General features: G+C 37.3%; 1 protein-coding gene across 7 annotated transcripts in view; it reads left to right on the top strand.

The window, feature by feature from the left end:
• Positions 1-25,501, top strand: part of MAGI3 (membrane associated guanylate kinase, WW and PDZ domain containing 3) — a 435,962-nt gene that overhangs the window by 335,261 nt on the left and 75,200 nt on the right. For 5 of the 7 annotated variants that reach the window (XM_081493374.1, XM_081493371.1, XM_081493369.1 and 2 more), the window contains 3 exons: positions 2,601-2,720; positions 18,246-18,455; positions 24,741-24,918. In XM_081493374.1, coding sequence (XP_081349500.1) covers positions 18,377-18,455; positions 24,741-24,918 — 257 coding nt within the window. In that variant the 5' untranslated portion in view covers positions 2,601-2,720; positions 18,246-18,376. The remainder of the gene's footprint in view (positions 1-2,600; positions 2,721-18,245; positions 18,456-24,740; positions 24,919-25,501) is intronic. The other 2 variants (XM_081493372.1, XM_081493370.1) reach the window with 1 other exon arrangement.

The raw sequence follows: 25,501 nt of genomic DNA, 5'->3' as shown, positions 1-25,501 counted from the left end.
TGCAGAGTTGCTCCTGTCTCTTGGGTCAGTGCTTTTTTTTTTTCTTAAAATAAAATAGTATTATCTTTAGAATGATTTGCTCTTAAATTGGATTTTATATAGTCATTATGTTTATAGTAGAGTTTATTCAGATAATATTTCAATTAGCCTTTGCTGCATAACAGACTACCCTAGAACTTAATGGCTTAAAATAACTATCATGTATGATTTCTCATGATTTCATGAGTTTGCTGAGCTCATCTGGACCCACTCATGTGGCTGGTCATTGGCAGCTAAGCTGGCGTTAGAGGGGCTAAACTGACCTCTCTCATATCTGGGCCTAGGTGCTGTTTATTAGATGGGACTCTCACTCATCATTCAGTAGTCTTGTCTGGACATCCATACATGGTGGTGGGACCATTCCAAGGAGGCAAAGACAGAGATCTAGACTCCTGAACTTGTACAACATCACACTAAGTTATTCAAAGCAAGCCTTAAGTCCAGTTCAGATTCAAGAGGTGAGGCAACAGGCTCCATCTCTTGATAGGAGGAGATGCAAAATATGTGGCCATGTTTTCCATCTATCACAGCTGCTAATCATAAATTTAATTGCTGAATTTACTTTCTAAGATTAACTTTTACCTAATGTGGAACTGAAAGCTGTTAATTTGGGGACTCTAACAGTGTAATTTTAGTCAGTATATAAGAAACAAAAATTTGATAGGAAAAAAAATGTTAAGAACAAAGGAAGTTATATTTTAGAGATTTTGTATCCTCTGTGATGTAAAACAGATAAAGAAATGCAATAGTCTTTATTACTTAGAATGTTTGCTTAATCATTATTTTCTGAGATTATTATCATTCATCATCATTGTGGGTTTTTTTCACATTACAAAATATAATAGAATGTGAAAGCAATTAATAGCTTCCCATGAGTTAATTTATAATATAGCATATTTCCAGGGCCTGTGACTATTACATTTGTATAAAATTTTACTTAATTTATCTGACAATTGTCTCTATTGAGTGCCTGCTATGGGATTTACATTGTGCAGAAACTCGGGGTATTGCCCTGAACCAAGTAGATGAGGTTCCTGCATATTCCCATACCTAGATGGGAATCATGGAAAGTTCTCTAAAATAAGCTTTCTCAGTCAGAAGCTGAAGGATGAGTACCGTAACAGAGGTAAGAGGGAAAGGGAATAGGAAGTCTTCCAAGGAAAAGAATGGCTTGGCAAAGGCCTTGGAAATAAGCAAGTGCAAGGAACGTTAAAAGAATTGAAAAAAAAAAAATTGATTATGGCTAAAGCCTAGAATGTGAAAGGGTGAGGCAAGAAAGAAGCTGGAGAGGTAGAACCTGGATTTTATATCAAGGATCATGGGAACCATTTAGAGGTTTAGAGGTTTTTTGCTCAGATGGTTTTAGAAAAGTCACTGATTGCAGTTTGGTTAAGGTCTGTAGCTAGGATGAAGACAGGGTTGAGCTCAGGAGACCAACAGTACAGCCCATTGATACTGATATGGATTAAGTGGATGTGAGAATGAAGACAAGTGTATAAATCCTACAGGTAGTTAGGAGATAGAATCAACCAGATTTGGTGACTAGGTGTAGAGTAGAAGGAAGAACCCAAGGTTACTGTCTCAGGTTTCTGGTTTGGAGTGCTGTTAACAAACAGCATAAATAGAGAAATAGGCTTGGGAAAGCATCCTTGGCAGGACAATATCCTAACTCTGTTTCCAGGCTAACTACCTGCATATCTTGTTTGTATTTTCTAGTATTTGAAGTGACATTTCCAATTTCACTTAAAAAAATATTCTTGTTCAGTGAAATTCAGTAAAGTACAGCAGTGCTGCCATAACTTGAATTTATATCTTGGCTCTGAAAAAGATTTTACTTTGGCATTGATTCCTTAATGGATAGAAATTTAGTGCTCAGTTGCTGTAGGGAATTTCATTAAGCAATTTGCTTACTGCTTAATGTTTTGAAATTACTTGAAGAGAATAATGACTAAGCAGCAATATGTATAAAATTACATTTTGTGAATTGCAACCTTAAGCCTTGAGCCCTTTATTAATGAGTCTAAAAATAATTGCGTGATTAATATTTGTTCAGGTTTTTTAAATGGAGCTTATTAATAAAGGAGTTTTTAAAAGTTGTTTCTCTTTTTTTATTGTCTTACAACTCTGGTAAGTAGAACATTAGTTTACATTTCTGCTAAGGAAGAAAAAATATGTAAGGTGGCTACATGAACTTGAAGCCTTTCCTTGGTGGATTTACCTCTCCTTTAAATGTTAAGCATGAGAATTAAGGTTTCAAAGAAGAATTAACTGTTGAGTCTTGGAAAGTTAAGCTTTCTTGGACACTAACATTTTAATCTTTGTAATTTTGAATTTCATAGCTATCTGTAGATTTTATTAAAATATATTTACTCATCCTATAGTATTATCCTACTTTGACCTAGGAATGTTAATTTGCCTCAAATTCTCTTATCACTCTAGATACAATATATTCAATAGTGTTTCCCATGTGTTCTCTGTAAAACGAATTTTCTATTATTTTCAATATTTTGTAAGTTTAAAAGCACTTTACAACCTATTTTTTTCTTTTTTTCTTTCCTTAGGTACTACAAGGGCCCCCAGGGATGGGGAAGTACCAGGGGTGGACTATAATTTCATTTCTGTTGAACAGTTCAAAGCACTGGAAGAGAGTGGAACATTATTAGAAAGTGGAACGTATGATGGTATGTCCCCAGATATTGACAACAGCAGCCTAGAAAACTGTCTGATTGATTGGAATTATTTCAAGTGAAATTTGATCAGTAAAATACCACTTTTTTTTTTAATAAATTTATTTATTTTAGTTGGGGGCTAATTACTTTACAATATTGTAATAGTTTTTGCCATACATTGACATGAATCAGCCCTGGGTTTACATGTGTTCCCCTTCCTGGACCCCCCACCCACCTCCCTCCCCATCCCATCCCTCTGGGTCATCCCATTGCCCCGGCCCTGAGCTCTTGTCTCATGCATCGAACATGGAATGGTGTTGTTTCACATATGATAATATACATGTTTCAATGCTATTCTCCCAGAACGTCCCACCCTCACCTTCTCCCTCAGAGTCCATAAAATTGTTCTATGCATCTGTGTCTCTTATTCTGTCTCGCATATAGAGTTATCGTTACCATCTTTCAAATTCCATATATATGCATTAGTATACTGTATTGTTGTTTTTCTTTCTGGCTTACTTCACTCTGTATAATGGGCTCCAGTTTCATCCATCTCAGTAGAACCGATTCAAATGTATTTTTTTTAACGGCTGAGTAATATTCCATTGTGTATATGTACCACAGCTTCCTTATCCATTCGTCTGCTGATGGACATCTAGTTTGCTTCCATGTCCTGGCTATTGTAAACAGTGCTGCGATGAACATTGGGGTACATGCGTCTCTTTCAATTCTGGTTTCCTCGGTGTATATGCCCAGCAGTGGGATTGCTGGGTCATATGGCAGTTCTATTCCCAGTTTTTTAAGGAATCTCCACACTGTTCTCCATAGTGGCTGTACTAGTTTGCATTCCCACCAACAGTGTAAGAGGGTTCCCTTTTCTCCACACCCTCTCCAGCATTTATTGCTTGTCGACTTTTGGATAGCAGCCATTCTGACTGGTGTGAAATGATACCTCATTGTGGTTTTGATTTGCATTTCTCTAATAATGAGTGATGTTGAGCATCTTTTCATGTGTTTGTTAGCCATCTGTATGTCTTCTTTGGAGAAATGTCTGTTTAGTTCTTTGGCCCATTTTTTGATTGGGTCGTTTATTTTTCTGGAATTCAGCTGCAGGAGTTGCTTGTATATTTTTGAGATTAATTGTTTGTCTGTTGCTTCGTTTGCTATTATTTTCTCCCATTCTGAAGGCTGTCTTTTCACCTTGCTTATAGTTTCCTTTGTTGTGCAAAAGCTTTTAATTTTAATTAGGTCCCATTTGTTTATTTTTGCTTTTCTTTCCAGTATTCTGGGAGGTGGGTCATGGAGGATCCTGCTGTGATTTTTGTCGGAGAGTGTTTTGCCTATGTTTTCCTCTAGGAGTTTTATAGTTTCTGGTCTTACGTTTAGATCTTTAATCCATTTTGAGTTTATTTTTGTGTATGGTGTTAGGAAGTGTTCTAGTTTCATTCTTTTACAAGTGGTTGACCAGTTTTCCCAGCACCACTTGTTAAAGAGATTGTCTTTTCTCCATTGTATATTCTTGCCTCCTTTGTCGAAGATAAGGTGTCCATAGGTGCGTGGGCTTATCTCTGGGCTTTCTATTTTGTTCCATTGATCTATATTTCTATCTTTGTGCCAGTACCATACTGTCTTGATGACTGTGGCTTTGTAGTAAAGCCTGAAGTCAGGCAGGTTGATTCCTCCAGTTCCATTCTTCTTTCTCAAGATTGCTTTGGCTATTCGAGGTTTCTTACATTTCCATACAAATTGTGAGATGATTTGTTCTAGTTCTGTGAAAAATACCATTGGTAGCTTGATAGGGATTGCATTGAATCTATAGATTGCTTTGGGTAGTATACTCATTTTCACTATATTAATTCTTCCAATCCATGAACACGGTATATTTCTCCATCTGTTTGTGTCCTCTTTGATTTCTTTCATCAGTGTTTTATAGTTTTCTATATATAAGTCTTTTGTTTCTTTAGGTAGATATATTCCTAAGTATTTTATTCTTTTTGTTGCAATGGTGAATGGTATTGTTTCCTTAATTTCTCTTTCTGCTTTCTCATTATTGGAGTATAGGAATGCAAGGGATTTCTGTGTGTTACTTTTATATCCTGCAACTTTACTATATTCATTGATTAACTCTAGTAATTTTCTAGTAGAGTCTTTAGGGTTTTCTATGTAGAGGATCATGTCATCTGCAAACAGTGAGAGTTTTACTTCTTCTTTTCCTATCTGTATTCCTTTTATTTCTTTTTCAGCTCTGATTGCTGTGGCCAAAACTTCCAAAACTATGTTGAATAGTAGTGGTGAAAGTGGGCATCCTTGCCTTGTTCCTGACTTTAGGGGAAATGCTTTCAATTTTTCACCATTGAGGATAATGTTTGCTGTGGGTTTGTCATATATAGCTTTTATTATGTTGAGATATGTTCCTTCTATTCCTGCTTTCTGGAGGGTTTTAATCATAAATGGATGCTGAATTTTGTCAAAGGCTTTTTCTGCATCTATTGAGATAACCATATGGTTTTTTTCTTTCAATTTGTTAATGTGGTGTATTACATTGATTGATTTGCGGATGTTAAAAAAACCTTGCATTCCTGGGATAAAGCCCACTTGGTCATGATGTATGATCTTTTTAATATGATGTTGGATTCTGTTTGCTAGAATTTTATTAAGGATTTTTGCATCTATGTTCATCAGTGATATTGGCCTGTAGTTTTCCTTTTTTGTGACATCTTTGTCTGGTTTTGGAATTAGGGTGATGGTGGCCTCGTAGAATGAGTTTGGAAGTTTACCATCTTCTGCAATTTTCTGGAAGAGTTTGAGTAGGATAGGTGTTAGCTCTTCTCTAAATTTTTGGTAGAATTCCGCTGTGAAGCCGTCTGGTCCTGGGCTTTTGTTTGCTGGAAGATTTCTGATTACAGTTTCGAATTCCGTGCTTGTGATGGGTCTGTTAAGATCTATTTCTTCCTGGTTCAGTTTTGGAAAGTTATACTTTTCTAAGAATTTGTCCATTTCTTCCAAGTTGTCCATTTTATTGGCATATAGCTGTTGGTAGTAGTCTCTTATGATCCTTTGTATTTCTGTGGAGTCTGTTGTGATCTCTCCATTTTCATTTCTAATTTTGTTGATCTGATTCTTCTCCCTTTGTTTCTTGATGAGTCTGGCTAATGGCTTGTCAATTTTGTTTATCTTCTCAAAAAACCAGCTTTTAGTTTTGTTGATTTTTGCTATGGTCTCTTTTGTTTCTTTTGCATTTATTTCTGCCCTAATTTTTAAGATTTCTTTCCTTCTACTGACCCTGGGGTTCTTCATTTCTTCCTTCTCTAGTTGCTTTAGGTGTAGAGTTAGTTGATTTATTTGATTTTTTTCTTGTTTCTTGAAGTACGCCTGTATTGCTATGAACCTTCCCCTTAGTATTGCTTTTACAGTGTCCCATAGGTTTTGGGTTGTTGTGTTTTCATTTTCATTCGTTTCTATGCATAATTTGATTTCTTTTTTGATTTCTTCTGTGATTTGTTGGTTATTCAGAAGCGTGTTGTTTAGCCTCCATATGTTGGAATTTTTAATAGTTTTTTTCCTGTAATTGAGGTCTAATCTTACTGCATTGTGGTCAGAGAAGATGGCTGGGATGATTTCAATTTTTTTGAATTTACCAAGGCTAGATTTATGGCCCAGGATGTGATCTATCCTGGAGAAAGTTCCATGTGCACTTGAGAAAAAGGTAAAATTGATTGTTTTGGGGTGGAAAGTCCTATAAATATCAATTAAATCTAATTTGTCCATTGTATCATTTAAAGTTTGTGTTTCCTTGTTAATTTTCTGTTTAGTTGATCTATCCATATGCGTGAGTGGAGTATTAAAGTCTCCCACTATTATTGTGTTATTGTTAATTTTCCCTTTCATACTTACTTGTTAGTATTTGCCTTATATATTGTGGTGCTCCTATGTTGGGTGCATATATATTTATGATTGTTACGTCTTCTTCTTGAATTGATCCTTTGATCTTTATGTAGTGTCCTTCTTTGTCCCTTTTCACATCCTTTATTTTAAAGTCTATTTTATCTGAAACGAGTATTGCGACTCCTGCTTTCTTTTGGTCTTCATTTGCATGAAATGTTTTTCCATCCCTTCACTTTCAGCCTGTGTGTGTCCCTAGTTTTGAGGTGGGTCTCTTGTAGACAGCATATATAGGGGTCTTGTTTTTGTATCCATTCAGCAAGCCTTTGTCTTTTGGTTGGGGCATTCAACCCATTTACATTTAAGGTAATTATTGATAAGTATGATCCCGTTGCCATTTACTTTGTTGTTTTGAGTTCGTGTTGAAACATCCTTTCTGTGTTTCCTGTTTAGAGAAGATCCTTTAGCATTTGTTGGAGAGCTGGTTTGGTGGTGCTGAATTCCCTCAGCTCTTGCTTGTCTGTAAAGCTTTTGAATTCGCCTTCATATCTGAATGAGATCCTTGCTGGGTACAGTAATCTGGGTTGTAGATTATTCTCTTTCATTACTTTAAGTATGTCCTGCCATTCCATTCTAGCCTGAAGGGTTTCTATTGAAAGATCAGCTGTTATCCTTATGGGGATCCCCTTGTGTGTTATTTGTTGTTTTTCCCTTGCTGCTTTTAATATTTGTTCTTTGTGTTTGATCTTTGTTAATTTGATTAATACGTGTCTTGGGGTGTTTCGCCTTGGGTTTATCCTGTTTGGAACTCTCTGGGTTTCTTGGACTTCTGTGACTATTTCTTTCCTCATTTTAGGGAAATTTTCAACTATTATCTCCTCGAGTATTTTTTCATGGCCTTTCCTTTTATCTTCTTCTTCTGGGACTCCTATGATTCGAATGTTGGGGCGTTTCATATTGTCCCAGAGGTCCCTGAGGTTTTCCTCATTTCTTTTGATTCTTTTTTCCTCTCTGCTTCGTTTATTTCCATCATTCTATCTTCTACCTCACTTATCCTATCTTCTGCCTCCGTTATTCTACTGTTGGTTCCCTCCAGAGTGTCTTTTATCTCCTTTATTTCATTATTCATTCTATATTGACTCCTTTTTATTTCTTCTAAGTCCTTGATAAACATTTCTTGCATCTTCTCAATTCTTGTCTCCAGGCTATTTATCTGTAACTCCATTTTGCTTTCAAGATTTTGGATCATTTTTATTATCATTATTCTAAATTCTTTTTCCGATAGATTCCCTATCTCCTCCTCTTTTGTTTGGTTTTGTGGGCATTTCTCATTTTCCTTTACTTGCTGAGTATTTCTCTGCCTTTTCGTCTTGTTTAGATTGCTGTGTTAGGCGTGGCCCTTCTGTATTCTGGTAGTATGAAGTTCCTCTTTATTGTGGAGGTTCCTTACTGTGGTTGGGGTTGGACAAGTGGCTTGTCAAGGCTTCCTGGCTGGGGGAGCTTGTGTCGGTGTTCTGGTGGGTGGAGCTGGATTTCTGCTCTCTAGAGTGCAATGGAGTGACCAGTATTAGTTTTTGAGATGTCTATGGATTTGGTGTGCCTCTGGGCAGCCTGTATATTGATGCTCAGGGCTATGTTCCTGCGTTGATGGAGAATTTACGTGGTATGTCTTGCTCTGGAACTTATTGGCTCTTGGGTGGAGCTTGGTTTCAGTGTATATGTGGAGGCTATTGGATGGTCTCTTTATTAATTAATGTTTCCCCTGGCTTTCAGTCTTATTCTTGCAGTAGCCTCAAGACTTCTCCTTCCATACAGCATCAATAATAAAACTTTTAGGTTAATGGTGAAAAGATTCTCCACAGTGAGGGATACCCAGAAAGGTTCACTGAGTTACATGGAGAGATGAGGGGGGGGGGGGTGGTTGAGGTGACCAGGAGGGGAAGAGGGGAATTCAAATGTGGAGAGAGCAATCTAGCCAGTAAGCACTTCCCTCTGTGCTTTCCACAGTTTGGAACCCTCAGAGTGGTTCACAGAGATACATAGAGAGGGGGGAGGAAGGTAATAGACGTGAGCATGAGTAGAAAGGGAGGAATCGAGGGGAGAGAGAGATCTGGGCAGTATCCTGTTCCTGAAGTGTTCTCCGGTACCCAGGACACCCTCAGAGATTCACAGAATTGGGTTGAGAAGAGAAGGAGGAGGGTGGGAGATAGAGGTTCCCTGGGGGAGAAGAAAGAGCATCAATAGGGGGAGAGAGTAATCAGGCCAGTGATCACACTCCTGAGTAAAAATGGGTCCTAAAGATTGGGTTCTTAAATGTACAAAATTGATATCAAATATGTAAAACAAAGATTAAAAATCTAGAGTAGAGGTTAGACTCTTATAAAACTTACAATATAAAAAAAAAAAGAAAAAAGGAAACAGTGTAAAAAGAAAAAAACAGTAAAACAGTAAAAAAAAGAAACAGTAAAAAAAGTAAAACAGGAAAAAAACAGTAAAAAAAGAAAACAAAAGGTATAAGATATATGTATGCAGTTTGCTTCAAAAATAGGGGTTTTTTTTTTTGCAAGTTAATAGTGGGTTATGAAAATGAAAGTTAAAGGTGTAATAGAGGACTTGAAGAAAAAGGAAAGACGAGAAAAAAATTTTTTTTAATTTTAAAAAAAATTAAAAAAATATATTTAAAAAAATATTAAAAAAAATAATAATAATAGTAAAAAATATATATATCCCGGACTTTCTCTGGAGCTGTTGTGAGCAGTGTGGGGTCTGCTCAGTTTCAGATAGATCCTTGTTTCCTGCTTATACTTTTCAAGATCTATAGGTCCTTTTCAATGCAGTCGGTATTAACTACAGGGATTTTAATCTGTTGGCCTGTCACTTCCAAAGCGCTTCCCTCTGTTTATTTGGCTTCTGTTTGGAGATCTCTTCAGTATCTAATTTCCGCCCTGCGACAAAGGGGTGGAGGTGGTCTCTTTAGGTTCGCTTGTTCAGTCGTGCTGTGGGGAGGGAGGAACACTGCAAACCTGGCGTGTGTGTGGAGAGCTCGCAGTGTCTCGGCCGCACTGGGTTCGCCCCCGCTCACGGCGTGTGTGCTTTCCCCGTCTACCCTGCTCAGGCTTCAGGTTACTCGGCCGGGGAGTGGGCCGGGGAGTGGGCCCTGAGATGCGTGCACTTCCCAGGTCTAAGCCGCTCAGGTTCAGGCTCCCGGTTACTCCACAAAGGCGCAGACTCGGTTTCGCCCACGGCTTGTGCCGTTCCCGGTCAGAGCTGCTCAGGCGGCCAGGAGTTTGGCGAGTGCGCTCTCCCCTCTTTTGAAGATAATGCGCTGTCTTTCTGGAAGCCTGACGTCCTCTGCCAGCCTTCAGAAGTAGTTTTGTGAAGTTTGCTCAACGTTCAGATGTTGCCCAACGTTCAGATGTTCTTTCGATAAATTTGTGGAGGAGAGAGTGGTCTCCCCGTCCTATTCCTCCGCCAGATATTGACAACAGCAGCCTAGAAAACTGTCTGATTGATTGGAATTATTTCAAGTGGAATTTGATCAGTAAAATACCACTTTTTAAAAAAGTTTTTTCTATTAGTCTTTGAGAGGTTTTTCTTTTGATTAGGCTATTTGTAATTTACTAATTAAGATGGGATCAAATGCATTCTGTGTTATTCCAAAGCTGATTGTAGACAGTATACTAAAATCATTAAAGCTAGCTAGTTTGCAGTATTTCATAATAATTCACATTCATTGTATTCACTCAAGCATTTGTGAGTTCTGTTTGTGGTTGGAAATAAAAATACTGTACCCTTTAAAAAATCTATTTATACTTTGGCTCTCTTGGAGAAAAGAGTATAGATTTGAAGAGGAAAATAATAAAAACAGAAAAATTGGTTTTCTTTTCATAACTTTTCTCTACTCAGTTGATTCTAAGGAGTACTGATTTAAGATCAATTTCAACTTTTGAATGATTCTTTGTTAAATCTCTTTTCTTTTCTTTATCTGACAGTTCTTCACTGGTAAACTTGTGCACTCCAATAGCACCCTGTACTTCTCCATCATTGCTTTATCATGCTATTATAATTGCCTTTTTCACAAGCTCTGTGAAAGCAGATGTCATGTCTGTCTTAATATTATCTTCAGTGCCTAGAGATAGCGTTCAATAAGTTTCTGATCATGAATTCATCATATCCAAATACACATTTGTGCTATCGAAAAGAGTAAGTCTTCATACTTTCTCTTTTTAGCTTTACCAAGAGCTCAAGACAGGGAAGTCTTCATTTATTTCCTTCTTTTTCTCAGCTGTTTCATCTAGTCTGTTGCCAATTGAGTCTTTTCTTCCTTTGTGGTATCTTTCACACTGCTTTTCTTTATACTTTCATCTCCTCATTGTAGGCTCCCTGGACTGACTCATGCTGGCTATGATAGTTGATCTCATGTGTTCCGATTTCTTCCCTCTCGCCAGTCCACCCCGCTCATTGCTATGATACTAGTCTTCCTTGTCAAGTGCAGTTCTGGTAATTTCTCTTTCCTTCAGAATCTTTAATGATTTCCTCTTGCCTGCTAAGTTTGACCTAGCCACTCTTTCTGAGATTAGCATCCATGACTCATTCATTCATGTATTATTTATTTGATCCTTCTTTCATGCTATATGCCAAGCACTACCAGAGGGACTAGAGATGCTGTGCTGAGCAACACTGAAATGATACTGCCTTCATAAATCCTATATCTTAGTGGGGAAGGCAGTCAGAACACAAACAAGATAACTAAATTGAGATGTTATGAAGGAAACAAAAGCCAGGGATTTTAAAGAAAATAAAAGGAATGTCTAATTTAGATAAGATGGCCAGTGGAGACTTCTCAGAGAAAATGACAGCTGTTTATTTTATATTTTTGTGCAAATAGCCTTCTCTCATTCACCTCCCTCTTATACGCAACCATTCTGATGTGTTTAATATATGTTTTTATTTATATGTGATCTTGAAAAATATGTATTGTGTCTTATGTACATGCATTTATTATTTACATCTGGACCATGTTCTGTATCTTACTAGTTTTAAACTGTTTTCACTTATTACTGTGTTTTTTAGATTCATCTACATTGCTGTACTGTAAATATATGTAATTCACTGTTTTGTAACCACTGCATAATACTCCATATTGTGAATCCATTACCTAACATTTCTCCTATTGATGGACTTCCAGTTTGCCTCCAACTCCTCATCACCACAGATCAATCTGCAGCATCCTCATACATGTCTTTTAGAAACCTGTGTGAGAATGTCTGTGGCATATATATCCAAGAGCAGAATTGTTGGGTTATAAGGTAAACATATAGTTAATATGATGAAGTCATTTTGGGTAGCAGCGATGCCATGGGGAGTTGTAGTGGCTTTAGTAATGATTCCACATCCTTATTAACACTTGGCACCATCCAGCTTTGTAATTTTGCCAGTCTGATGGTTATAGAAGTGGTGTCTCATTTTAGTTTCTCTGGTAGTCAGAGAGTTTGAGCATCTTTTCAATATGCTTGTTTTTGAACTTCTGCAAATTGTCTATTCACTTGCTTTGTCCATTTTATTTTTAAACTGGGATCTCAATCACATTTCCGTTTGTAAATATTTATATTAGATACTAATCTCTTATTGGATGTTGATATTTTCTCCCATTCTGTTACCTAATAACCTTGTTCTGTGTTTCTTCATTAGACCAAAATCCTTAACTTTTGTCAGTCAGAGTTACCACTGTTTTCCTTATGATGCTTTGAAATTTAATTTAAGAAGTCATTCTCTTAAATGACTTAAATTAAAAAGATATTCTCCTGTATTTTCTTCTGTTAAGAACATGGTATATGACAAAGTGGCATTTTTCCATATTATTAATTACTACGTGCTCAATTAAGAGGAAAAGAAAATTGAAATAGCAGTTACCCACCATTCCACACCCATCAGGTTGATAGAAATTTTTAAGTCTGATAATTGTGATAAGTGGAAATCCACATACACAACTGGCGAGGGTATAAAAGGATACAATCCCTTTGGAAAGCATCTTGGCAATAGCTAGTAAATTCAAAGATGCACCTAACTCTGACCCAGCAGTTCCCTCTGTGGTTGCCTGTTCTAGAAAAACCCCGTTGATGTGGATATGCAGACAAGTACCTGAATAGTCATTATCAATTCAGTTCAATCACTCAGTTGTGTCCAACTCTTTGCGACCCCATGGACTGCAGCGTGCCAGGCTTCCCTGTCCATCACCAACTCCTGGAGCTTGTTCAAACTCATGTCCATCGAGTCAGACATGCCATCCAACCATCTCATCCTCTGTCACCCCCTTCTTCTCCTGCCTTCAGTCTTTCCCAGCATCAGAGTCTTTTCCAATGAGTCAGCTCTTTGCAGCAGGTGGCCAAGGTATTGGAGTTTCAGCTTCACCATCAGTCCTTCCAATGAATATTCAGGACTGATTTCCTTTAGGATTGACTGGTTTGATCTCCCTCAAGTTCAAGGAACCCTCAAGAGTCTTCTCCAACACCACAGTTCAAAAGCATCAATTCCTTGGTGCTCAGTTTTCTTTATAGTTCAACTCTCACATCCATACATGACTACTGGAAAAACCATAGCTTTGACTAGACAAACCTTTGTTGGCAAAGTAATGTCTCTGCTTTTCAATATGCTGTCTAGGTTGGTCATAGCCTTTCTTCCAAGGAGCAAGCGTCTTTTAATTTCATGAGTGCAGTCACCATCTGCAGTGATCTTGGAGCCCCCCAAAATAAAGTCTGTCACTGTTTCCATTGTTTCCCCATCTGTTTGCCATGAAGTGATGGAACAGAATGCCATAATCTTTGTTTTTTGAATGTTGAGTTTTAAGCCAACTTTTTCACTTTCATCAAGAAGCACTTTAGTTCCTCTTCGCTTTCTGCCATAAGGGTGGTGTCATCTGAGTATCTGAGGTTATTGATATTTCTCCTGGCAGTCTTGATTCCGGCTTGTACTTCATCCAGCCTGGTATTTTGCATAATGTACTCTGCACGTAAGTTAAATAAGCAGGGTGACAATATACATCCTTGACATATTCCTTTCCCAATTTGGAACCAGTCCATTGTTCCCTGTCCAGTTCTAACTGTTGCTTCTTGACCTACATACAGATTTCTCAGGAGGCAGGTAAGGTGGTCTGGTATTCCCATCTCTTGAAGAATTTTCCACAGTTTGTTGTGATCCACAGTAAAAGGCTTTAGCATAGCCAATAAAGCAGACATAGATATTTTTCTGGAACTCTCTTGCTTTTTCTATGATCCAACGGATGTTGGCAATTTGATCTGTGGTTCCTCTGCCTTTTCTGAATCCAGCTTGAACATCTGGAAGTTCTTGGCCAGGTACTGCTGAAGCCTCACTTGGAGAATTTTGAGCATTGCTTTGCTAGCATGTGAGATGAGTACAATTGTGCGGTAGTTTGAGCATTCTTTGGCATTGCCTTTCTTTGGGATTGGATTGAAAACTGACCTTTTCCAGTCCTGAGGCCACTGCTGAGTTTTCCAAATTTGCTCTCATATTGAGTGCAGCACTTTTGCAGCATCATCTTTTAGGATTTGAAATAGCTCAGCTAGAATTCCATCACCTCCACTAGCTTTGTTCATAGTGATGCTTCCAAAGGCCCACTTGACTTCACACTCCAGGATGTCTGTCTCTAGGTGAGTGATCACACCCTCGTGGTTATCTGGGTCATGAAGATCTTTTTTGTATAGTTCTTCTGTATTCCTGCCACCTCTTCTTAATATCTTCTGCTTCTGTTAGGTCCATACCATTTAGGTCCTTTATTGTGCATCTTTGCATGAAATGTTCCCTTTGTATTTCTGATTTTCTTGAAGACATCTCTAGTCTTTCCCATTCTGTTGTTTTCCTCTATTTCTTTGCATTGATCACTGAGGAAGGCTTTCTTATCTCTCCTTGCTATTCCTTGAAACTCTGCATTCAGGTGGGTATATCTTTCCTTTTCTCCTTTGCCTTTCGCTTCTCTTCTTTTCTCAGCTATTTGTAAGGCTTCCTCAGACAACCATTTTGCCTTTTTGCATTTCTTTTTCTTGGGGATGATCTTGATCACTCCCTCTTGTACAATGTCACTACTCTGTCCATAGTTCTTCAGGCACTCTATCAGATCTAATCCCTTGAATCTATTTGTCACTTCCACTGTATAATTGTAAGGGTTTTGATTTAGGTCATACCTGAAAGATCTAGTGGTTTTCCCTACTTTCTTCAATTTAAGTCTGATTTTTGCAATAAGCAGCTCATGATCTGAGCCACAGTCAGCTCCTAGTCTTGTTTTTGCTGACTGTATAGAGCTTCTCCATCTTTGGCTGCAAAGAATATAATCAATCTGATTTCGGTGTTGGCCATCTGGTGATTTCATGTATAGAGTCTTCTCTTGAGTTGTTGGAAGACGGTGTTTGCTATGACTAGCGCGTTCTCCAGGCAAAACTCTGTTAGCCTTTGCCCTGCTTCATTTTGTACTCCAAGGGCAAATTTGCCTGTTACTCCAGATATCTCTTGACTTCCTACTTTTGCATTCCTGTTCCCTGTGATGAAAAGGACATCTTTTTTGGTGTTAGTTCTAGAAGGTCTTGTGAGTCTTCATAGAATAGTTATTATAGCATTATTTGAAACAATAAGGGAATGAAAGTGTTTTTTAGTAGAGGAATTAATAAAGTTTATTTTAATTTGTTTATAAAAATGGACTGTTATATAATAGATGATTAGAATCTACAGGTATCTATAGGAGTAAGTCTTAGAAATACAGTTGTATAAAAAGAATGTTACTAAAGGATATGGACAGCATACTGTTTAGAAAAAAAGATATGAACTGTTATAAACACACCATGAAGCTTTTATTAAAACAGTAGTATTTATATGTTATGCTTCCCTTGTGGCTCAGATGGTAAAGGATTTGTCTGTAATGCGGGAGCCCTGGGTTTGATCCCTGTTTTGGGAAGATCCCCTGGAGGAGGGCATGGCAACTCACTCCAGTATTCTTGCCTGGAGAATCCCATTGACAGAGGAACCTGGCAGGCTATAGTCCATGGTATCATAAAGAGTTGGACACGACTGAGCAACTAAGCACATTTATATGTTATATATGCATATACATATGTCCTAGATGTATACAACATGCCAGAAAATGACATATACCAACACTGGATAAGTCAGGGAGAGAATGGGGAGGACAGACAGGAAATTAGGACTTGAATTATATTTATGACTAAATATGTATGTCATTAAGGAGGGGAAAAGGGAAGACCTGAAAGGAATCTGGCACCAAGTTAGTATTTGGGTATGTGTAAATAAATTTCTGACTAGTCTAACATTGCTGTCCATGATTTTTTATGTGTTTAAAATATTTAATGGTTGGTCTATCGTCAAAATGCAAACACTTCAGAAAATGAAAAAGAGAAAAAAGAGAAAGCTTTAAATAGCTTCAAAAAGATGAAAAGCTTTTTTGTGAATAACTATCGTTGGGGTTCACAAACTTTGTAATTCTATTCCTTTCAGTATCTGAAATCTTGGTATTTACCATCAACTCAAGAAAAATAGATCTAATTTACTTATAAGCAATGTTAGCTTTCTTTTTTATCTAAGCCAATACTTTTTTAAAATAAGGCAACTGCCAGAATTTATTATCAACTTCTAAATTCTTGTCAGTGATTATGGATATAACAATCATATCCTGAATTTTTTCATAGTTTTCATTCTAGAAAAAAGTTAAACCTAAAATTAGATAAGAGTTACTAACAATACGCAGTAAATATGTGTTTTTAGTATTTCCTGTAAAACTAACATCCTTAGAAAAGTGGGGGGAAAAAATGGACTTTCAACTTTCTCATGGTACATCCAGATTCCTTGGTAGCGTGACTATTGGACATAGTGAAGGGAAAAATGAGATCCTAGGGCATCCTATTCCCCAACCAAACCTCTGTTTGAAGCATTTCTGTACCTTCTGTCCCAGAGAAGTGTGAACTGGCCTTTTCATTGTTCCTTGCTTTACTTATGGGCCAAAAGTTTACAGAGATCCTTAGTCTGTTCTACTATTACTCTTTGCGTACATTTGCATGATAGGATTAACTCGATTTCAAACCTGGATTTGGAAGCCAGGGAGTAGTTAAGTGGAGAGAGGGAAGATGTGGTTGAAAAGTACTAGTTTGATTTCATTTTTTTGTCTTGAGCATTTTAATGACAATTCACACACAAAGTCAAATTTCCAAAAAAGTTATCTTAATACTTTCCCCCTCAAAGCATGCCCGACAAGGTAAACTTTCTTTGTAGATTTGCCTCCATGGTTCCCTGGTAGCTCCGTTGGTAAAGAATCTGCCTGCAATGCAGGAGACCCCGGTTTGATTCCTGGGTTGGGAATATCTGCTGGAGAAGTGATAGGCTATCCACTCTAGTATTCTTAGGCTTCCCTTGTGGCTCAGCTGGTAAAGAATCTGCCTGCAATGTGGGAGACCTGGGTTCCATCCCTGGGTTGGGAAGATCCCTGGAGAAGGGAAAGGCTACCCACTCCAGTATTTTGGCCTGGAGAATTCCATGGACTGTATAGTCCATGGAGTCACAAAGAGTCAGACATGACTGAGCGACTTTCACTTTGCCTCTGTGATATGGTGAATAACTTATTATGCTTTTGTTTCATCTCAGAAAAATAATCCATTTTATACCCTGTTAATTTACCTTATATGAATAAGCATCTCCTTAGGAGCCAAGGAATTTGGAGATTTTTTTTTAAATAAAAGAAGAGCATGAATATTTTATTCCCTGTCCTTGTTTATCTTTCTGTGACATCAGCAGAGTGGTTGATATAAGGTCAGAGCTAGCAGGAGCCACAAACTGTTAACGTAGCTAGACTCACTGAACGATTTCCATCGTATGTGGCTGCCTATTGGGGACTACATGGCAAACTGAAAAGATATTCAGTTGTTCTCATTCTATTCTGGAATGTTCATTGTTACTGCAAAAATTACTGATTTTCAAGACAACATATTAAAGTATTTCTTGCTTTCCTGAGAGTAAGCAAATATTGAGTTATGCTAATAAAGTTTCTATTTGTTCAATAAGTTGTCAGATAAAACAATATAATTAAAACGCTCAGAAAAAATTTTTAAAATTACATTTACATAAGCAGCCTACATTTCAGAACAGACTGGTAGGTGCTTAGCTTTATCCTTTGCCTGCATATTTCCTTATTTTACTGAAATAACTCATTATGTTACATATCAGAACAAAATTATTTGAGTTAGTTTTCTCCTCCTTTACTCCCACTTTTTATGCCAATTAGTCTTACACGAGAGCATTGATCCATTTAAATTCACAAATTAGGCCCTAATATAAAACCCATGCAGAGCAAGCCCTGTAGGAATAAATAACCTACATATGTAAAGTCAACTTCCTGGCCTTAGTACAAATAGTCTTAAAGTGTAAGGTTGGATAATATATGGTGAAGAGCACTTGAGAAATTAGTTCTTTCTGATCTATCTCCTCCTCTCCCAAGAAAAAAGTGCTTTCACCTCCTTTTGGCCAATGGTAGGTGTTCAGAAACTTCAGTATCAGATAACAGGGCAGAAACACAGTAAGCCATATTGTTCTAACTCTCAATTCAACATTCAGTACTTTCAGCTGCTGTTATTTTGTCTTCAGGAAACTTCTATGGAACTCCCAAACCTCCAGCAGAACCCAGCCCTTTCCAGCCAGATCCAGTTGATCAGGTCCTCTTTGATAATGAATTTGACACAGAGTCCCAGAGAAAACGGACTACATCTGTCAGCAAGATGGAAAGAATGGACAGCTCTCTTCCTGAAGAGGAAGAAGACGAAGACAAGGAAGCTGTTAACGGCAGTGGAAATGCAGGTTTGTGAATAGATGAACAACTTCTGGCTGTTACTTCTGGTTGACTTTAATATGACACTGAATTGGAAGTAGTAAAATTTTTCCCAAAGCATATGAACAGCAAGTGATGGGATTCTAAGTTTTTTTTAAAGTTTTGTGTGAAATCGTATATCTCTGTTGACCATTTTGTAAGCTGAAGTGAGTTGCCCCAAGTGGCAGTTTTGGTAAATCAGTCACAAACTATTATTAGTACTAATATATGCCATTACCCTGCTGCTTAAAAGGTTTGAGATTCATTTCTGATGCTTGAATATGGGAATCTTGTTGACCTAAGTCCTACTTTACAGAATTTGAGCAAAATATAGATGTTTTAAGATATAGCCTTCAATGAAAACAAAGATTTAGAAATATGCTGATAAGAGTTATCTGAAAGGTTTGTTAGCAATATTTTGAGTTTAAATTCTAACTCACTCAAAGAAAATTTCCAAATATGACTGTTATATTTTTCATTAAATGCCAAACCAATATAAATTTAATGATAGAGAATCTTCTGCTTTTGAGTATCTCTAAGTAACATAGTGATTCCTTAGAAGATTTTTATACTTCTCATTAATCACAGCAGAACTGATTTCAGTGCTATTTATTGTAATAATTTCATTCAAAACTCTAGAATATAAGCTTCATAAGGGTTGAAGTTTTGCTTCTTTTGTTCATTGTTGTACTCCTTAAGCCATAAACCATGCTTGGCATATAGTAGAAGCTAAAAAAAATATATTGGTGGCTCAGATGGTAAAGAGTCCACTTGCAGTGCCGGAAACCCGGGTTCAATCTTTTGGTCGGGAAGATCCCCTGGAGAAGGAAATGGCAACCCACTCCAGTATTCTTGCCTGGAGATTTCCATGGACAGAGGAGCCTAGCAGGCTACAGCAAAGAGTCGGACACAACTAAGTGAGTTTCACAATCACCAATAAATGAAAGCATTTGATTATAACTCCAAATTTGCAGAATCTATTACCATATCATTTTCCCAAAGCATTCTGATTTTTTCCTTTATCAGTTATTAAAATTTGCTATTATCTATCCCTGTATTACATTCATTGCTTGTGTCGCCCTCCAGAGGGTGAGTTCTGTTTTATGGTCATAACATCTTACATTGTTATGTCACATATATGCTCAATGAATTACCGCAATATATTTTGCTGAAAACAGGTCTAAAAAGGTTTAGGTGAATTTACATTTAAGTCTTTAGGGGTCGTTAAGGGAAAATCATCATATCCTAGAGTCTTATGATGTTGATGTCAACTTTGCTCCCCCACAAATTTACATCTGTTGACATTTTTCAATGTTTAAGACATGGAATTAGAAACCATGACTCTGTCCCCAAATGGGAGTTATATGTTCTTAATTTGAAGGAAAAGAAAATGCCTCTTTTTTTTTTTTTTTTTTAACTTCCTAATGCAGAGCCTCTCAGTGAGCCCTGCAGTTCCCTTAGAGGTACACCTATCTGTGAACTCTGTAGTTTATGCTTGTCATGTAAGACAGTTGTTAAACCAGATGTTGCAGCCTCTTTGATATTAATATTGAAAGGAAATGTATCCAAGAGGGTGTGGGAGGAAGTTTGTATTCTATCTCGTGTGTAGATACCACAGGACTCTTCCACATATATTTCTTTGTAACAGAAACTATTCAGACTATTTTAAGGAAAAGTAAATACAAGACATAGCTGAAAGCCCTTGGTCTTTTCTGAGTAAGTACTAACCATAGTTGTTAACTTATTTAAAGTTGCTTTCTGTATTGCTTTGGGGGACTAGAATTCCTGTCTTGAAAGACTAGAAAATTGTTGGGGATGGAAGCAGGAGAGGCTAGATGGAGGTTTATTTGTATATACAAGTATGTATATTATTTTATATCTTGTTGAGAATTAACACAGAATGCTAATATACCCCAATAGGATGACATATGTTATATAATAATGCTAAAATTTTTTCAAAATGTTGGTGTTATATGAACATTTTCAAATCATTGGCTATTAAGTGAACTTCTTTATGCAGTCTTTTGAAATTGTATTCAGAAAAGTATTATTGCTCATATAGTTGTTTCCACTTGTCTCTAGTATATATATCCCAAGAATGTAATTCCCTTCCAGATTGATTTATACATTGGGTACCTTTTAATTTCTGTCACTTTCTCTACATAGAGAATAAATCATATGTTTTATTCAAATTATTCATTCAACAAATATTTGTTCAGCACCTGGTAGACTACTAAGTGCCAGGCATTGTTCTAAAAGCTGTAAATAAAGCAGTGAACAAAACAGACAAAATCCCCTGCCTTCAAGAACCTTACCTTCTGGTGGGAGAGACAGAATTATCCAACATAAAAGAATAACATATAATAAATTAGACAGTACTAAAGAGAAAAAGCCGAGGAGGGGAAGGTTAAAAAGTAGCAGTGTCCAAAGTTGCAATTTTAGATAGAGTATCAGAGAAGACATCACCAAGAAGGGAATGTTGAAAGAAGTGTGAGAGTGAGCTCAAAATATCCCAAGGAAGAACATTCCAGCCAGAGGGAATTACACTCTACAAATGCCCTGAGGTAGGAGCATCCCTGGATTATTCAGACAAGAGCAAGGAAATCAACATGGTGGGATACAATGTAGACAATACATTATATGTGGTTGGGGCAGAGTGCTGAAAGGGAATAGACTATAATAGTAACAATGAGGTCAGTTAAATAATGATGGGGGTGGGAGTGGTGGAAATGGGTATTATATAGGATCTTACAGGTCACTGGAAGAATTTTGCTTTTTATTCTGAGATGAGAAACCATCATGGTATTAAGTAGAAGAGGACCATGATAAAACAAGTTTTAACTTAACAGCCTCATTCTGGCTGCTGTGTGGAGAAAAGGGAGTAGGAAGGCATGGGGCACATACAAGGGTGTTAGTTAGGAGGATATTGCAGTAACTTAAGTGAAAAATGACGACTTATACTCACCTTACACTCAGGGCTTCTCTGGTAGCTCAGCTGGTAAAAGAATCTGCCTGCAATGCAGGAGACCTGGGTTCGATTCCTGGGTTGGAAAGATCCCCTGGAGAAGGAAACAGCTACCCACTCCAGTATTCTGGCCGGGAGAATTCCATGGACTATACAGTCCATGCGTTCTCAAAGAGTCAGACACAACTGAGTGACTTTCACTATACTCAATGAAAGCATGAGAGATAAGAAGTGGATTGAGTCAGTAATATTTGCCAACAGACTGGCTATCAGGTCTGAGAGAGCAGTCAAAGTAATCTTGGAGGGAGAGCAGTTTGTGCCCTGAAGAGAGATCTTAGTTCCCTGCCCAGGAATTAAACCTGGGTAACCTGGATGAAAACTTGGAATTCACACCACCAGACCACCAGGGGCTAGAGGCTAGAAGCAAAGAAGAGGCCCTTGGCTCTTGCCCCTCTTGGAAAGCAAGAATGTGTCAAGGAGGCAAAAACTGTAAAAACAGGCACAGAGTTTATTATTAGAGACATAGCACAATGCATGTAGAGCACACAGAAAAACAGTTCATTTAACACAGAAATAAGGCAGAAATACACATCCAGAGAGAAAGGGTATCAGTATCCTGAGTGAGGAGCCCAGTAAATCAGAAACTAGGCAGAGACACACCTCCTGAGAGGAATGTGGGCGTCCTGGCTGAGGAGGAGCACCATAAAGAGGTGATTTACATCACTCTTATAGGGCAGTCCTTCCGGGTCTTTGTTTCTATTTGGCCAATTGTCTTGTTATTTCTTCACACCCATCTGGTCCATGGACCCTTCCCAAGATGCATTTTTGCTAATATGGATCCCACCACAGAAGCCTGTGGGTGCATGGCTACATTTATTATGGGGTGGGGCCCCCTCCCTTTTTGACCCCCAAGAAGGCTTCCTTGACCTCAGGAGTGGTTTTACTCCTCTTGACCAGCACCAGGTGTCTAGCCCGGAGGCCCACTGTCTCCTACCTCCGAAGGCCCCTCCAAGGGTTTTAACTTGAGTATTTGAAAGAATGGAGTTGCATGTTTTGAGATGAGAGTTTTTAAGAGGAGTCAGTTTGCATTGGAAAAGGGAACTGTGGTTGGGATATTTAAATTTGAGACGTTCATTTTAGACTTCCAAATGGAAATGTCTAGTTTAAAATTGGATTTAAAAGTCAGTGTTCTGGTCTGAAAATACATATTTGGACACCATCAGCATATAGCTTGTATAACAGTGACACTGAGATCACCAAGAAAGTAAGTGTAGAAAGAGAAAAGGTTCAAGGACTGGACCCTGGGAAAGCGCTCTAACATACAGATATTGGGGAGACCGAGAAGAGCCAGTGAGACGGAAGGAACACCAGGAGAGTGTCATGTCCTGGATGCCAGGGGAAGAGAATTTTCCAAGAAAGAGTGATCTCTCATGTCAGATGCTACCGATAGCTCAAGCTAGATGGGCACTGAGAATTGATCATTGGGTGTAGCTATGTAGAGAAAAGCGAGTGACCTTGATAAGAGCAGTTTTATTGAGAGATGAAAAGCCTTGTTGGAGTGAGTTCCAGAGGCAAATGGAAGAGTGGAAGTGGAGGTAGCAAGTATAAACTCTTTCAAGGAGTTTTGGTATAAAAAGGAGAGAAATGGAATGGGGTTGCTGGGAAGCAGGGAAAGGATTGTTTAATTTCCTTTCATAGAATGGAGAAATACCTTGTTTTTATGTGGATGAATATGGTCTACTAGATAAGAAAGATTGATGATGTATGAGAGAGGGAGAATGAACTGCTGTAGGCAAGAGGGGATGAGGATATCTGCTAGAAACAGAGTTCTTGCATAGCAACAGAAGTTAGAGTAAAATGGGCACAGTTACTATGTAGATATATATGATGGTGGGAATTTGTAGAAGTTCTCTTCCTCTTGTATTTTCTCAGTGAGATAGGAAACAGGGTCACCAAATGAAATTCGGGATAAGGCAGAAGATTTAAGAAGGAAGATATGAAAGTTATCTGGGAGAGTCAGAGTAAATGGACTAAAGAAATGTCCTATGGTTGTCATACATCATTAAACGCCCTCTTGAAGTTAGTGATCATGAGTTAAAAGTGAACTAGTTAGTATCACCTGCATTCAGCTACATATACTGGTGAAAAGTAGGTGGAGAGTAAGATTTAAATAGAATTATAGTTAAATCAAGCAATATGATAAAAGTAAGGTAGGGCAAAAGGCCTCAGGAGTTTTTTTTACAAAGGAGCAATTATAATGGTAGATCATTGAATTTAAGTTGGGTAAGTAGGGCAAGGATGGGGCTGAGAAACAGGGAAAGGTAGTAAGTAGTAAGATTAAGGCTTTATAGAACTTGGTTGAATAAAGGATGATTGGAGTGGAAGTACTATAAGGATGGCACATAATGATATCTAGGGCCTCTTCTAAGGATCTCTGATTCTGAGGCATTGTCTGCAGTGTGGAATTATTACAGTTATATTATCTTTTAAGTTCTAGAAACAAGTTTTAAGTACATAAATTGTGAACTCCCTGGAAAGTAACCAAATTTTAGTATTCTTACCTACATTGTGAACTTTGGGACTCTCAAAGGATTTTAACATCACCAAGAGACAATTAAATTCAACAACAGGAAGTCTAACTAGTATTATTTTAAAGGCCTGTGCACAAGCACCTATTATTTTAAATGTGCACAAGGCAGCTTGATACATACAGCAGTTAAGGCTGTGGGCCATTTAAATTCAAATCCTGGCTTTGCTGTTTATTAGCTGTGTAACCTAAATTAACTTAACTTTACTGGGCCTTAGTTTCTTCATCTTGAAATGGCAGTAGTGATAATATATATTCACAGGTTTACTATGAGGATTATGAGTTAATATATATAAAGCAGTTAAAATAGAGCCTGACACATGAACTGTAAAGGTGCTGCTATGGCTATTATTGTTAGTGTAATGTTTATTTTTTTTTATATATAGTTTTGTTATTTTTTTCTTTTTGTTAGTATAACATTTATTGATACATTTATTTATGTATTATATTGACATAATATTTATATATTTCATATATACAGAATTGATTCTAGTTTTGTTTTTTGCTTCTTTCCCAGACTAGCTTCAGAGGTGCTGAACAGAGTTAATGTCACTTGCAAATGAAAAAAAAAATCAGTATATTTGTTTTTTCAACAGTTATAGCAGAATATGGACATAGCAGACAAGGAAATTTGCAGTATATATTTGGGCATTTTGTTAGAAATGGGACTGTTTGAAGAGAGTGTAACTTCTATCTCCTTTTCACACTCTTCTGTTTGAATAGCAGAAAATAGAGAGAGGCATTCTGAGCCGTCTGATTGGATAAAGACCGTCCCAAGTTACAACCAAACAAACAGTTCCATGGACTTTAGAAATTATATGATGCGAGATGAAAATCTGGAACCACTGCCCAAAAACTGGGAAATGGCCTACACTGATACAGGGATGATCTACTTCATTGAGTAAGCAAACGTTTGTATCTTTTCTAATGTGCTGTCACTGTGTGACTTGCCTTTAAATTTTGGTAACCTAATTTTACAAGACTTCCATTTCTTTTTTCTTTCTTTAAAAATATTTTTCATACAAGTTACAGTTGATTCTTAATCTATTTCCCTGGATGATATTTCATTTTTATTTGATAAGAATAAAGGAATAATGTGTTTGATGTCTAGTTTTATGAAGACAGGAAAATTAAAAACAGATTTATCACTAATAATGAAAAATGCAAGGAATAAAGGGTATTTTGCTTTGTCTTTTTTTTGAAACCTTTTGGATGGATTGTCCACCTTAATGAGCATTTCACAAATTATCATCGTTTGGAAGGAGGCTGTGTTTATTATCTTAGCTAAATATTTCCAGACCTAGACCTTGAGTTTGATGTATTCAGGTGATATAGTTAAATAATATAGGAGGAAAATATCACTGATCCTCAGAGCAATTGGTACAATATAAATTCACAAAAAATAAAACTATTCTCTGAAAAAGCATTATTAATATAAGTATAAATACATTTTTTGGTTTATAAGATACCATATGTATTTGATC

The sequence above is a fragment of the Giraffa tippelskirchi genome, chromosome 5 (genome assembly GCF_054371585.1).
Source record: "Giraffa tippelskirchi isolate mGirTip1 chromosome 5, T2T-mGirTip1v1.2.pri, whole genome shotgun sequence".
Lineage (NCBI taxonomy): Eukaryota > Metazoa > Chordata > Mammalia > Artiodactyla > Giraffidae > Giraffa > Giraffa tippelskirchi.
This window is presented reverse-complemented; position numbering and strand designations above follow the sequence as displayed.